Source organism: Teleopsis dalmanni, chromosome 2, assembly GCF_002237135.1.
Source record: "Teleopsis dalmanni isolate 2A chromosome 2, ASM223713v2, whole genome shotgun sequence".
Taxonomy (NCBI): domain Eukaryota; kingdom Metazoa; phylum Arthropoda; class Insecta; order Diptera; family Diopsidae; genus Teleopsis; species Teleopsis dalmanni.
In genome coordinates, this window is record NC_051847.1 from 103,637,953 (window position 1) to 103,655,015 (window position 17,063).

A 17,063-nucleotide genomic window follows, 5' to 3' on the forward strand; every position below is an offset into this window, starting at 1 on the left:
TCACACAGCTTACTATATATATACGTATCTTCGGGAAATATTTACATTTTCAACCAATGCGAAACTCCAGACTTCTGCATCGTAAGATTGAATTGGTCGGTATACTGCTAGTCTTCAAGATTTTCTTTTTAGCAACAAAATTTTTCCAAAACGTAAAAATGCTTATCTTTGCAACGGAATATTTTACAGTTAAGTACAGTTACATGTTATATATTTCGCAGAAATTTTCTATTGTATATCATTTTTTTAACCTTCGTATATCATCGGACAGAATAATTATGTCATCTGCATTCATCAGATCCCTTATATCCATCTTAACTATATTCCACTCTTAGATGGTATGTACTATTAAAGTCATCTATATATAAGTCGAATAAAAGTCGAGAAAGTAAATAACTTTTGTTTCACTCCGGAAAGATTTTAAAAAGGATTACAAATTTCATTACCTGTCTAAAAAAAAGTGTTTTGTGCATGTATATATTATATTTCTGAATGTTACTAGTTTCTAATCTAACTTAATCTAATCTATTTCTTGACATTTCATCAAATGCTACTCGAAATTCTATGAGAAAGGCATATAGATTTATTTAGTAAATTTTAAGTGTACTATTGGTAATAAGTCATAATTGTAGTCAGTCGTAGAATATTTGCTACGAAAACCTGATTGAAATTCATTTACTTTATTATTATGTTCGACCCATTTCAATAGTTCTTTATCAACAATTTCCATCACAATCTTAGCAACACTGTATTACGAGAAGCTCTTCATTATTTCTAGCAGATTTCAAGTAACTGCATATATGTCATTTACCAAGTGTCCCGGTAGTCTTATTAAAGCATATTTACTCTCTTAGTCACCAATTGTTCTTCCATTCAACAGGAAAAATATTGTCTCCACTTCTTGTATGCAATTTGGTTCTCCTTGTTAATCCTCGTCTTATATGGAATGGATTGTAATCGCCAAAGTTGTAATTTTCACCTTTACATTCAAAACTGTAGTAGAGCTCTGCATTTTTTTAGCCTTTTCTTAACACAAAAGTCTAATCGCTACTAGATCCACAAAATATCTTAGTGTTATGTGATAATACTTTTAGAAAATACATTCTACAGTTAATTTTATTGAATAGAATGGTGATTGATAATTAATCTGAGGAGTATTAAATTATTTTTACAATAATTATGTTTATAATTTATTAAACTTAAATGGCTTTCCTAAAGTTAAATGAATATTACTAAACTTAGTGTCATATAAATTATTTAAAATAATATTTACAACTACACCATCATACATAAGCGCCCCCTTCTTATTAAATGTCATCCATTTGTTAACGATTTTCATTTTGTCATATGTCATTATTTTTCTTACTGTAATATGGTGAGTTTCATTAATAGCCCGGGATTGCTTGTCTGAGTTAAAGAAGAGTTATTCACTTGTCGTCTGCAAATGATCGTATCCATTTCCACGTAGGGAAAGGTTTTTCAATTATTAAGAAAATCTGCTGCAGTGCTTTCATTTTCGATTTCAGCACTAGAACCAATTTTATTATTTCTGTTGTGTATATTTTGTACTGATCGATTTCTTGGTTATCAAAATGGTTTATACTGGATTGTTTGTGTCGTAAGGTCATTGAAATTAAAGTTTTTTCTTTTAGGAAGCGCAATTATTCTCAATTGTTCCATTTCCACATTTAGTGCGTTGTTTTTTCTTTGGTTTCATTTATCTGGACAGCGAAGTCACACGCTTTAAATGTAATGTTTTCTATATCTTTTTTGACTTCCTTTCTTTCTTTTATTTATTATTTAAAGTGATTTTAACTATTTAACGTGCACTTAAAACACCTTGAGCATAAACATATACTGATGTTTGCTAAAGTTTTCTCTATTGCGAGTACTAAACGGCCCCTGAGGACATATTTGGTGGAAAATGATTTAAGCTTGACACTCTTGCTGCTAATAATTATATTTGAATGCAGAATTGGCGTGTACATGGCGTTATTTAAAGTAACAGCAGCTGGCTCTCCACCTAAACTTGAGCATATATTATCAATATAAGCGAAAATGAGCGAAAGATCTGCTCACAGAATCTTCAAAACAATTGAACTTGGCACTATGAACAAGTACGTACTTAAATAGCCGAACAAAATTTTACCATGCCCCTATCACAAAACGTTAACGGTCGATAGAGCAACTTTTGCCAAATAATCTGTACAAATGCTCCAAATATATTATTGCGAAATTTTCTTATATTTTGCAATGTATTGTTGTTGTTAAAATCTCATTTTTTCTTATCACATTCTTCAATTAGAAAGAGAAGATTAACTGTAGAATTTTTTACCTTGCAATAATCTGTTATATGGTAGAACCATTTCATGTTTTTATAACCACTTCATATAAGACCATTTCTCTATTAAAATAAAGTACAGGACATTTTTTTCATGCAGACTAATATTGTATATTCTCAATGTCACTAGTGTCTATGGCTGGAGCATATTACTTCTAGTTTTAAAAGTTCACGTTATTCTATGTTACTCCCTAACTTCTTTGTGATTACCATCTAACCTTTCGCCATTGTAGATGTCAGATTTTTGTATACATAGTCTCTATATTCTATTCTCCTCTTATATTTTTTTTTTCAATCTTCTTTTCAAATTCCAACTTCTCATTATTATTTTTCCAAATACTTCGTGATGGTGTTTGCTAATTTTAATCCCAAGGTTTGCTTTGGAAAGTAAGGACTTACCATCCATAATTGGTTTAAGCTTAGAAATGTTTGTTGATGAAATCTGTTATGGCCACATATAAACATAATTTTACAGAAATATCTGCGGTGAATTACCAGAGGGTAGAGTTTGCAGACTATAAAACCAAAAAAGCTGAAGACCCAAAGAAACCAGAAGTCTATATTGTATTATGCTTTCAGTAACAAAAATCCAGTTATTTAACTTGATAACCTTATCTGCCGTAAAGGTTTAATACCACGGTGCTCCTCACACACATATCGATATAATACTCATGAAAACCGATAAGCTTTCAGTGACTCAGCAGTAGAGATGCATATATAAAGCATTATTCTTGAATATCTTCTTTCTGGTAATTTACCAATAATCAATCAACACGTGAAGTCAACCAAGATTTATTACAGTAAATCAGTATTGGTCATTTACTTTACTCATTAATAACTACCAATATATTTGGCGTGCAGAGTCTTTATCATAATACTTTTATATAAATTTAATTCCATATATTTTCTTTGAATGTGACCTTTCCGCTTACTCTGATCGATAGTCCGGTTAATATTGTTTATCTTTTTTCGGAGAGACCAAAAATTCAAATCTTTATAATTCTGTGAAGGTCGGTCAATAGTCTGATTTACGCTCTTTATTTTTTTTTGGATAGATCAATGCAGAGTTTAAATATTTACAGTCCCATTCTAGATAATATTCTAGATTGTATAAAACCTGTAACACTTGCAAAGAAATCTTGGCTCTTTTGTTTTCTTATGTTTTCATGGTTTGTGAGTTGCAACAACGTTTCATTGTTCACCACATGTGGCCACAAAATTCTCAATATATTTCGCAGACATCTGTTGGTAAAAGACTGCTGCATGCGACTAGTTTCAATGCTCACCATCCATGTTTCAGAGCTATACAGCAAAATCGACACATGCGTTATATATATTGATCTTAGACTTCGGAGATAGTTTGCTTGAGCTCCAGATGTTACGGAGAGTTGCAAATGCAGATCTTGCCTTGTTAATTCTGTTTCGTACGTCAATGGCTGCGCCTCTCGTTGTATTTATTATGCTTCCAAGGTAGCAAAAATTTTCAACGGTTTCAATATTGGTGTTATTGATCACTGAGCTTGATTTGATTAAATTAAGCATGCCTTTGTTTTATTAGGAAACATTTGATCTTTTTAAAAAATTGTGTGGTTGTAATTTAAAAATCAACGTGTTACAAATATAGAAAAATTTGCCACATTGCAACAGTGTGCCAATCAATAATCGAACAAACGATATCATTCTCGTGTAAAATTAATTAAAGATTAAAACTTAAAGCTTAAATCTATGGTAATTTAAAATATTGGTGGCCTAAAACGATTTCAAATGAAGAGTTATGGAGAATAATGCACCAAACAAACGTAAACAGCGAGATAAGAAGAGAGAAGTATGGCTGGATTGGACACACACTGCGTAAATGTTATGAAAATATCGTGCATGCTGCACTTACTTGGAACCCCCAGGGGATTAGGCGTAGAGATGGTGTAGATCTTTTTAAAATTCAGTAAATGCAGAGGCAAAACATTATTACTTAGATATAGTAAAAAATTTGAAACCATCCATTGAACTAAAAGAAAACGCAAGGTCAAGTTTTAGCAAAAACTCCAATTCCATTTGTTTTCATGCAGAAATTTGAAATAGAATCCGAACGAATAGTTTACGATGGTATTTGGAAGTTAGTACAAAAAACCAGATAATAAACAAATTAATATTGAGAAATTTCCTCTGTCAGCGAGAAAACAGTTGTGTTATACAGTCAGAAACAAAAACCGTTTTCCAAAATGAGGGTTAATACAGTTTGAAACAGATGAAATCAAGAGAAGTGTTAGTAGTAAATACACCAATTCGACTTTATCAAAATCGCGTATAGCAATACGTGGCATTGCTGTCACCACAAAATGACAAAGAACATTTGTCATTAAATATATTAGAAAGATTGGAAAAATATTTAAGCGATTACAAAATAGGGATTAAATGTAAGCTAAGTAGATAAGAATTTGACCAGAGTTAGATTGTATACTTGGGGCACAATAGATCTTTTAGGTCGCAGTGCACGATCCCTTACTCAATAATATAGATTGTATACTTAGGTCAAGAGTTAAGTGCCAAAGCTTATATGTCAATTATTACAATAATTTTATTCCTAATTTTGCGCAAATAACAACTCTACTTAATAGCCAGCGAAGCTAAAATGTGCCTTTTTATTGGATATCACAACCAGAAAAAGCATTTTAGATACCGAAAAAATTAATTATTGGAGCTACAAAACTTATTTAATATCAAAACCATTTACCATTAATCCTTGAAACATATTCATATGACACTGGTGCAGTGCAATTATTCAAGATGTCTTTGAGCGTTTAAAGAATTTAACGTCTGAAACTCTACATAAGCATTAACAACAGTTTGACCAGTATTTGTGTGGTAGTAAATAGAAACTTCTCACTAAGCACAAACCTTTGATCAGTTTTTTCACCAGATAGAAAATTTCGTACAACGTCCACACATCTTTTCCAACTTTGAGCTATAAATTTAATAGCCTATTATTTTCAGATTAAGTATATGTGGTGGTCATGTAACGCCAACGAGTTTTAAGATTTCAATTGATCCAAGTCCGAACTTCGATGAACAAGAAACAAACTATCATATTACTAAAGAACAAACGTCTATTAACTGACACTTAAATCGTCTACATATATTATTTACAGACAGTCATCACTACAAAGTACATGTAAAGAACTTATCGAATACGAATCGATAAAGTAATCTTGGTAGAGAAGCCAAATTCATTACAGATGTCAACCCTTTTCACATTGAAAATGAAAATTTTACAACTTTTGTATGGAAGGTGGCTACCTTAGCTTTTGAGAAAAGAAGTTGCGATGTATGACGAAGAGTTTTGTTAAAAGCAATAAATGTAAGTTCGTCATAAGCGTTAATCCCATCAGGAAAATTTTTATTTCTTGAGAGGTCAAAACATGATTTCCTTTAGTAAAAAATGTTACTTTATTTGGATGTTGAAAACATTCAAGAAAAACTTTTATAATGTATTATAATAACGTCAAATCATCGACAAAAATTTCATTCAGTCTGTCGTTAATTTGATACTTATTAAGAAGACATTTAAAAATGAATTGTCAGTGTATATTACAGCAATGGAAAATATTGAAGAGCCTGCATAAATTAAATGTGATTTAGTGAGAGATTTAAAGGTAATGACAATTAAAAGTGAAATAGTAAAACTGTTTGTGGTTAATTTGGTCATTGAATAAGATATATTTGTGAGATGATTTATGTAAAGATAACCATACAAGCGTTCAAAAGCAACACATAAATCCGTGTTAAGCCGTGAAAGATATTCTAGGCTTTCTTCATCCTCAGAAATCATCACTATATCTAATATAGTTTTAGAAGACATCCGGTTGACTAAGACAGATTTAGCTTTAAATCTTTTAAATTTTAAATCATTTGTCAAATTTTGAATTTCTATAGCTAATGATAACAATTCAACAAATATACAATTGAATGCAATTTTTTCAGCAAAGTATTCAAAGGTTTAGAAAATGACTGTGACTTTTTATGACTGTGAATGCGGTTTAAGTTCATCACAATTATTCTGAATTGAAACCAGCGACTTAAAAGTGTTATAAACTCAACTCTTTGACACCGAAGTGACTTCAAAAGTCTAGGAATATGTTGTCAGTTTTTATTGGCTGCACCTTCAAACTTACAAAAAAATCGATTTACATTATTATTGTAATCTTTGGAAGATATTGTTATATACTGCAAATTTAAAATCATATGATGTTGACGTTATGATAGAAGTTTTCTTTTTTTCTTATAAAAGTTTATTAAAATATACATGCTCTATATCTATATATCTATATCTATATTGATTGATTGATTTGTTTTGCACATATTGTTTTTGATATCAAAGATAATTTGTGCATTGAACCACTGATAACCACCACATGATAAAATCATTCCGGTTGTTATCACTTAGTTACGAACAAACGACTGGCTTTGCAATGAACGCATATTTCCTGGTCTAGCAAATACTGAAAATTGCAATTTGATACTCGTATTTAAAGTAATAGATCCCTAGTGTATAGCTTAGCTTTATTTTGCCTTGTTATGATATTCAAACTATTATTCTTCAAATTTTTCAGCAAATTCTTAAAATTGTCTAAGGAACATTTTTATGTGAAATAAATTATAAGAATTCCATTTTCTGCTTTTTTTCTGGTTTATACATTGTCTGCAACGTTTCTCAAAACATTACCGTTTTTACTAGTAACCACATAGTTGTATCAGGTCTCATCTGATAATTTCTTCCGGTGTAACAGACAGAAGACATTGCAAATCGTGCAAGAATCAAAACAGACCTTAACCAGATTTTATGTATTTTCATATGTCTACAACTTGAATATATCCACATACAACGAACTATTTTAAACTAAATTTATATGAGTGATAATTTTCATTGTTTTAATGTTGAAAGTTTGAAAACAGAAAATTCCAAAAATAATAATATCAATTATGCACTTAACATTTTTTCGATTTATTGAAGATATAATACATATTTAAACTTACTTTTTGCGTTTACCCATTGACTTATTACTAATAGTCGTTTTGCATTCTTCAGGTAACTCTTTTTCTGGTATTTCTTTACATAATATATCAACTTTCGTGCATGGAGTATCAATATTTTCTCTCAATTGCTTTTTCAATCTTATGTCATCCTCTATTAAATTTGGTTGAGATTGAGATATGTGAGCTATTTTTATATTATGTTCAGGACTCTGCAATATTTGAAATGCCGTTAAAATATGTAGTGATGCCAACTTCAAACATTATAATTAGATTATTGACCAAGTTTTAAATATTATTATACAAAGTGCATAAACTTATGAGTTTGTACCTAGTAATTTAGAGTGTAAATCAAATCTTATGGAAGAGTAGTTTGAGTTTTAGTAAGCCGCAAAATACATGTTGTGAACAAAACACTACACTTAATAGTCGTCAATAACAAAAACAAAAATACCATTAAAACAATTCCATGCAAGGTTCTGCCTTTGACATAGATATTACTATTATAGATATTACTACCTTTAAATTAATTATTTAAATTTATTTTCACTGATTAAAATGAATGAAATATGGAATTAAAAATTAAAATTTTTTTATAATTTTGTAAAACAAAATTCGTTTTATAACAAATAAATAGTTTATATCTTTCAATAAATATGCCACTTCGGAATATGCTACAGTGACCGTAATAGTTACTTTTTTAAAAAATAATCAACTAATAAGTCTTATTCTTCGCCTTTTAATATGAAACTCAAATTCTATTCTGCTTTTTGTTTTAAAACGCAAAAATATTTACAATTTTTACCTTAAAAACAAAAGACTCAAAAATAACTATTATAATTTGCGGACAAAAATAAAACTCTTGATTTTTTAAAAACCAAACATAAGTTGGATGCCATGCGTGGAGCGTAATATTTTGTAGTAGAGCAAAATAAAAAGGCTTCTATTGCTGGCGGAAACCATTTTGAAGTAAGATTGCAAATTGTTATCGACACTAGATTATGTCAGTGGTTTGAAGGTGTTAACCGCCCACTTTATCTTTGATATCGTGAATATACTATTCGCAATAATTCATTTATTGCAGTTTACTCCATCCAAGGAGTAAACTAAAATTAAATACTCTATGTTAACTACCTTGCGAACCCTTCAATTCTTCCTTCCGAATCGATAATAGCCTAAAATTGAAAACGCATAATTAGTCATCAAGTACTCATTTGAAATCAGCAATCGGTAAAATATTATTTTAGCTATTATACTATTAACTATTATTATTTTTATCTTGCCAAACATTCTTATTTAAAACTAATTTCCATGTGTACACATTATATGTAACTGCACCTTTTCGAGGACTTAAAGGCTAAATGCAGATCGATGAATAAATAACTACAGTCTAATTAATTCGTTTCTCTACCAATTTGTTTACTTTAAACTTAATATATAAAATTATATTCATATTATCCTAAATTTTATATTTATATTTTGAATTAATACTTAGTCTGATGAAGTGATAAACAAAAATCCAGTCAAGGCGCAAAGAGGGGTTTTGAAGAAACCTCGCAGTTAATAGAGAGTAAAAGTGCTCAGGTGCACTGACTCAACTAGCCTCAACTTAATAAATTCTCATATATACATATGTAAAAAAGAAGCACCCACTTAACCTGTCGGCGAAACAAATCAAATAAGGGGAATTCAAAATTTATATACTTTTTTATATCAAATTGATTTTTAATTTAATTTTTCGTCCGTTTGACGAAAAAAACAAAACTATTAATATAAACTATTGTTTTTAATAGAGAAATTTTTATTGAACAGTAGTGAAATTACAACAAAAAAAGTTTTTATTTGGAGTTTTGTTATTTGTTGTGAAAGTTCATTAACAAATTCACTTGCTGTTATATTAAAACAAGATCATAAACCAGCTTAGAACAATTTAAATAATTAATTATATTTTTTTCTAATTGTTAAATCGTAGTATTTTCATCTTAATTGTTGATATAATACAATTTATAAAATATTTGCTTTATTAAATGTAGAAGTATTATATATGTGTTCACACATATGCATATGGAACGTATGTACATATATAGTTTTGTATAAAGTAAACTTAATACAATATAAAATAATATTTTATTATATACTAATATATATATATTTCATACTAATATAATAATTAATAATTAGAAACTAAATTAAAATTTTATTCACCTTCTCTAAGCAATTATTCACTCAAATATTTTATTCATCTTCGAGAAATTGGTACTAAACGGTAAACGTTTTTTAATTTACTCACAACAATTATTTTAATTATTTTTTAAAACTAATTCTTATTATAGGTAATATAAAAAATTAATTGTTATTGGTAAAGTGGTAAAGTAAAAATCAATTATATAAATATAACAAATTTATGCACTTAGCAAATACTTATTATTATGTATTGAGACATAAATCTGACATAAATCTGTCTAGTGGCGACTGACTCATTTACTGAGAGATGAATTAGTTATAGCTAAAATTAATGACAAATTAGAACCGTTACTACACCCTCTATATGTAAACTACGTTTCAATTTATAATTAGTGTGAATTTAGATACATACTTAGTTTTTTGTAATTAGACAGTTAATTCTAGATGTGGTTAAGTATTGAGGCGATTACATTCATAACACACAAAATTTAAAATGATTTCTAACTGTTATCTTTTGAAATTAGCATATTAGCAAATTAGCATAAATATGTTTTTGAGAGCGAAAGTTAAGTATCTATATCTTGAATTGGCATTTCGTTGGTATTACTTTTGTAAGCTTTTGAAATGTTAATTTTTTACCTATGAGAGATTGCATCAGTAGACTTTGCGTTTTTACTATCTCATTTGAAGTACCTCATCAACCAAAGCACCGTACTCTTCAGATATGGCCCCGTGTGACTTTTTCCTCTTCCCCGACTCAAATTGCCATTGCAAGGAACGCGTTTTGAGACCATAGAGGCCATAAAAGAGAATTCGCTGCGTGAACTAAAGGCCATACCTTCGGCGGCCTATAAAACTTGTATGGGAAATTGGATCAAGCGTTGGCATGCATGTATTGCCGCAGAGGAGAGTACTTTGGAGGCGATAAAAAAAAAATTATTAAAAATTAAAATTTTGCGGTTTTTTTTTTAATTCTCGTTCTTTTTTGATCATAACGTTGGCAGCATATTAAACATACACCATTGGATGATACTTTGTGTCAGAGTAGAGACCATCATTCTTCTAACTAGAGAGTTTAAGATATGACATTCTCTACACTTTTAGGTTTAAATCATTTTTAGGCTAGATTTTATTTCTGAAGTGTCTCCATATGACAAAGAATTGAAACAAAATCACTATTCTGAGTAACTTTTTCGATTGCGTATATACTAATATAGTTAAGTTTCCAAATTATATAGATTATAAGTTGTTTACTAATTACACTAACAAAAACTAAACACACTTTTTAGCGGCATTCCTAGTACAATACAATACTCCTTAAGTTAATGCACTTTGAATCAAATAATTCGGTTTATTGTTCGAAAAATTTAAAATACTATTACTATAACTTCAATAAAATTAACACGTTAAATTTTAAAATAATGTATGATTAAAAATAAATATACAGAGTGGCTGACGAATATTGCAACAAACTTTACACTGATCTAGCTGTCAAAACAATAATGACAGAAAGCTCAAAATTAATTCATTTAAGAGTTCACGATCGTGAATCAAATTAAATTAACTTGAAAATTTGAAATTCTTTTCGCATATTTTCATTATCTTTCATTAAATTTAATCAAAAAAAAAAAAACAAAATAGAGCGTTTTACTTTGTTGCAGTTTTCGTGGCTCACCCTGTATACACACATATAAACCTGCAATAATGTTTAGTACTCAATATAAAGCAATAGTTATATTTTTTAATTTAATTTTTTTAAATTACCTGAGGTTCTTGTTTCCATTCATTATCTGTAGTATCTTCTGAATCGTCAAATTGACTTTTCCATTGAGACGCTAAAGTCAACGCCCCTCCACCCTTTGTAACTTGTTGAAGTGCTGAGACATTTTCATCATCAATCAAAGCAAATTGCGTAACTGAATGGTCTCCACCACTACCTCTGGTAGATGCACTTAAGCGTTGAGTTAAAGTTGTGCCTGAGGATGGACGCAAATTTAATAGGGTTGCTGAACGTTTGCTTACAGGTTGTTGAAGTAATGGGTTTGGATTACGCATATGCTCTGTAACATTATTACGCTGAATTATCCTTACAACATTACCAGCAGGAGCTGTATTTCCACCTCCTGTACAAGATTGATTTTCTACAGAAAATGGTGATGTTGCATCTTGATCATGAAGTGATGTTGTCTCTATAGATGGTCCCAAATCCTGAACACTTGTATGCCCGGATGGTAACACACGTAAGCGACCATATTTAGATCTTTGTTCTTCTAATAGAGTAGTATTTACTTCACATTTATTAGACCATTTCTCATTTAAATCAATAGAAACATTAGACTCAGCACTTCTTGTTGATTGTTTATTTTTGTTTAGTATTATTACACGACTATTATTTCCACCTCCGTCAAAACTTGATGTAGCTTGTATTTTCTTAGAAGTCATATCTAATTTAAGAGAACCACCTTTTTCATCCACGCTAGTAAATAAATCATTACTATGTCTATAATTACATTGTACATTTACATCTGTTTCTACTATTGCTACATTGTCAGCTGCAACACCATCTTTTTGTAAATGAGATTGATTTGACCCGCAACTGACAGCATCATCTACTAAGATGTCAGTAATCACAGCATTGTACTAAAAATAAGACCGATATTGTATAATTAATATTAATCAACATTATTTATATTATAATATAATCATTATTTATATTATTAAAATTGTTGAAAAGACAAATTCTTGCGTCTAAAAATAGAATAATCGTGTCCTCACACACAATTTTTTTAAGAATCACTAACTATAGAATAAACTACATTAAGAAGTGCAGTCTAGCAGCCCGTTTTCTTGAACGATGATGAGGATTTGTCCTGTGTTATGAACAATTGATTTTTTATAGATAAAAATATAATAAAGATGCAATTCATTCCCAGGTGTTATGATTTATAATTCTATTATTATTAAATTTTAAAATAAAGCAGACATCCACTAAGTGGTCTTATATTTTGGAAATAGAAGCCTTTTATTATTTTTACCGAAATCACCAGTTACCCAATTACTTCATTGAACTCATAAAACCCTTTACTACGAAACTAAGCATTATGACTGATTGTTCTAGCAGTGTGCTCAATAATAAAGTCGGAGGCTTATAAATTGCAGAGATGTTATTTAAATCCTGCTAGATTGGCCATCCCGACCACTGTGTGTTGGCAATATTTATATAGAAAAGTTGAACTATACTAATTGTATGCATATTAATAATTGTCTTTTTATTGAAAAATGATCGATTTAATCAGTGTTGCCAACTTTTGGAGGCGATGAACGAATGTAAGATATCAACTGATAATATTTATTTTTTTAATGTTTTTTACTCTATACTAGAGGCAACTTTTGCGCACTATAGCGTTTCGAAAAAAAAAAATTTTTTTTTCATGTTGTTTTCCATTTATGTTGTTTGCTTGCTTTATTACCTTACACGAATTACATCAATTCAACTTTCAGTTGAAAAAATGCATACCATAGCATTCTTCCGCTTGCTTGAATTTCTCTAGTGTACGCTTCCACGTTTACTTGGGCCTACAAGATGTTCTACTTCCTTGAGGATTCCACGTTAACGCATGTTTACAAATTTCGTTTGGTAGCTTCCTTAATGTGTGACCGGTACATTGCAATTTACGCTTTTTGATTTATTTTGCGATAGGAATTGGCGGCATGCAGACCCGAGATCGGAATTTCTAATAGCGGGGCCACCAAATTTTCAAAATCCTCCCGAGACATTTGTTTATAAAGGTTTGAAGTTCATGAACTAGGTTGTCGGTAGTGAGCCAGGTTTCGCAGCCCTAGAACAAAACGCTCTTGACACTACTGTTGCATAACTGCAGCATGGTATGCCAGGAAAGTATCGATAAGCTCCATACTTTATTCAGCAACAAAAACTCGAAACCTGCTTTATTAATTCGGTTTTGAATGTCAATTGCCGCGTCACTGTCCGGTGATATTAACACTTCGTTCAATAATGTGTGTGACTAATTAATTAAAACACATTTTTTTGCCAAAATTCGTTTTTATTCATCAACATAGTCCCCTTTTAGGGAGATACAATCATTCCAACGCTTTTGCAATCTTTCGATACCGCCTTTATAAAACGATTTTTCTTTGCCTTCAAAATAGGCGTTAGTTTCGGCGATTACTTCATCATTTGAGCCAAATCTCTTACCACGGAGCATCTTTTTGAGGTCTGCGAAGAGCCAGTAGTCGCTGGGGGCTAGATCTGGAGAATACGGTGGGTGCGGCAGCAATTCGTAGCTCAATTCGTTCAATTTTGCCTTCGTTTTCATCGACTTGTGACACGATGCATTGTCTTGGTGGAACAAAACTGTTTTCTTCGCCATATGAGGCCGTTTCCTTGCGATTTCGTCTTTCAAACGCTCCAATAACGCTATATAATAGTCGCTGTTGATGGTCTTTCCCTTCTGGAGATAGTCGATGAATATTATTCCATGCGCATCCCAAAATACAGACGCCATAACCTTGCCACCCAACTGCTGCGTCTTTGGTCGCTTTGGGCGGCTTTCACCGGCTGCATGCCACTCAGCAGACTGCCGATTTGATTCTGGAGTGAAATGGTGGATTCATGTTTCATCCATCGTGATGTACCGATGCAAAAACTCCGACTTATTGCGCGTAAACATGTCCAAACAGCTCTTTGAATCATCCATTCGTTGTTGTTTTTGCTCCGGTGTGAGCAAACGCGGTACCCATTTGGAAAACACCTTTTTCATACCCAAATGTTCGTGTATTATGGTGTGTACACTGCCTGCTGATATCTGTAGAACAAATACTTTTTTTTTGATGGAGCAGAATCCGAATAATGTTTTTCAAAAGCCATTCCTGGCATTAAACAGTATTTTTTTTCATTAAACAGTATTTTTTTTCATTAAAAAACAATGATAAATCAGCACACGGAATTGCTTTGAATTCATTTTTTTTTGGAAACTCAAAAGTAGCGTCACTTAAAGCACTGTAGCTTGTAAACAAATGGTCGGATTAACATATGATTTTGACAGTAAGCCTAAAAAGGTTTGCACTTTCGAAAAAAAATATTTATTTAGTATTAGTACCGCCATCTATGTGTCAGTAGGGTGGCTCAGAAAAACTAAAATGCGATTTTTGATGAGCGCACCCCCTAGGAATATGCCATTGACCAAAAAAATGATATTCCCAAAGTTTTGGATCAATAGGATTAAAAATGACGTTGCGCCACTCGAGCAAAGTTGGGTTTTCAGTACAAAAAACAGAAATTTTTCAATTCAAGGTCATTTTTTATCTTTGTTACTTGTTTCAATAGTTATTAATATATACTCATTTGATAGATAATTGAAATATCTTTTTAATAAGATACTGATGAGCAAAATCGGTTAAAAATTATGCGCAAAACACAATAAATAGTTGAGCGACTGCGCTCTGTTTTCTATTTCATACCTTTTAGCTGGCATGCACAAGTACGTAATAGGTATATGCTACGATTTAGTTAATTATTTATAAAAAATTATAATATCAAGAAAACCCTTTTTTTCAGTAATTAATATATTGTGTTTATTATGTTTTATAACATAAATCTGACAACGTGAAGGATAATTTTTATGATAATGCTCGACTACTTGCAGAACATATGTTATTGTTTTTCCTCTTCATATTTTGTCAAAATCGAATTATAATCCATCATAAGTCTAATTCCTCTTTCTATACAATCATTTATCATATGAAGTCTGGCACAGAATCCAAGTGCATCTCTATAATCTTGCGTCTCCATCCATGGCGAAGGATCGAAACTGATAAAACTATTAGATAGGCAAAAACGATCAAAAAATTTTTTATCTTTTCGGTCACGAAATCAATAAGGTTCTTTGAGGAAAATAACTTCATTAGTGGGTTCCCACTCTTTATCTAACCAGAGATAGCTAGGAGCTTCGATCTGTGACCGGTAACTCTACAGTTACTATCTACGCAGATGGCTCAAAGATGTAAGGCGGTACGGGAGCAGATATCTTCTCGAAATATATGCAGATAAAACAGTGCTACCGAATCCCTGCTACTTACAGCGTGTTTCACGGCGAGATATATGCTATTGAAAAAGAGGTCAACATTAGACAACAAAGTATAATTCGTCCTTCGAATATCATTATTTTTGTAGATAGGCCGCACTGAAAGCAATTGAATCTAAATCATCAAATATCATAAGGTCTCTCTTTGCTGGACATAGTACATTTCGACATAGCAATATTGAAGGGAATGAATTAGCAGATGAGATGGCCGGAAGAGGTGCTGAACTGCATACAGGAGAGGCCGACCTCTAAATACGGTGACTATCAATTTATAAACTAACCGCGAAGACTGTAAGGTCGCTAGAATCTTATGACCTAAGTTGCTCCAACAAGTGGATTATGCAGAAGTTGCCAAGATGAAGAGGAGATAAAATCTATCAACCACTTCCTATGTCTCTGTCCAGGACTTCAAACAAGGCTACTTTAATGTCTTGGGGATCCTTATTTTACTGGCTTGCAAGAGATAACGAAAGCAAGCTTATCGGATCTCCTCAACTTCATCTGGAAAATCAAATGGTTTAACAAGGATAACAAAGGTTAGCAACTCGCATCGCCTGGTAAAATTTTTTGAGAGCATCCCAATGGGCAATATATGTCTCCGAGTAGAAGTGCTGACAACTGTCAGCACGTGCCTTCCGAACATAACCTAACCTAGTGTGGGTTAAAATTTTCACACATATGCTCCATCGAGAATCTAAACTAGGAGTGATAAATTCAATCGTTCTGTCTGCGTTATCCCAATTTTGTTGATTAAAGATTCAGCTTTCATTTTGAGACAAATTTCTTCATCGAATTTATTCCAATTAAAATCAATGGAATTTTTAGCCGCTCTTGCTTCGTTTGCTAAAAAGATATTAACTTCAGTCATACTTCCTGTACCACCATTTTTTCTTTGCTTACGAAAAAATTCTTGTTTTGACTACTTTTTCAATTCTACTTAATTGTCTATATAAATTATTAAGTAGAAATGTATTATTTTTATTTTTTATTTATGTTTCTTCCGTTTCTTGTAAACATTTGCGATTGCATTGTGCATGCCAGCTAAAAGCTATAAAATAGAAAATAGAGCACAGTCGCTCAACTAATTATTGTGTTTTGCGCATAATTTTTAACCGATTTTGCTCATCAGTATCTTATTAAAAAGATATTTCAATTATCTATCAAATGAGTATATATTAATAACTATTGAAACAAGTAACAAAGATAAAAAATGACCTTGAATTGAAAAATTTCTGTTTTTTGTACTGAAAACCCAACTTTGCTCGAGTGGCGCAACATCATTTTTAATCCTATTGATCCAAAACTTTGGGAATATCATTTTTTTGGTCAATGGCATATTCCTAGGGGGTGCGCTCATTCAAAACATCATTTTTAATTTTCCCCCTTATAACGTGAGCCACCCTAAT

At 31.2% G+C, this 17,063-nt stretch overlaps 1 protein-coding gene across 4 annotated transcripts in view; it reads right to left on the reverse strand.

Annotated features, from left to right (window-relative positions):
• The window catches only part of LOC119679312 (tau-tubulin kinase homolog Asator), an 86,075-nt gene that overhangs the window by 4,688 nt on the left and 64,324 nt on the right, over positions 1-17,063 (reverse strand). For 3 of the 4 annotated variants that reach the window (XM_038091587.1, XM_038091589.1, XM_038091590.1), the window contains exons 8-9: positions 11,318-12,193; positions 7,373-7,581 (exon numbers count right to left, since the gene is read on the reverse strand). In XM_038091587.1, the coding sequence (XP_037947515.1) occupies positions 7,373-7,581; positions 11,318-12,193 (1,085 nt within the window). The remainder of the gene's footprint in view (positions 1-7,372; positions 7,582-11,317; positions 12,194-17,063) is intronic. The other variant, XM_038091588.1, reaches the window with a different exon arrangement.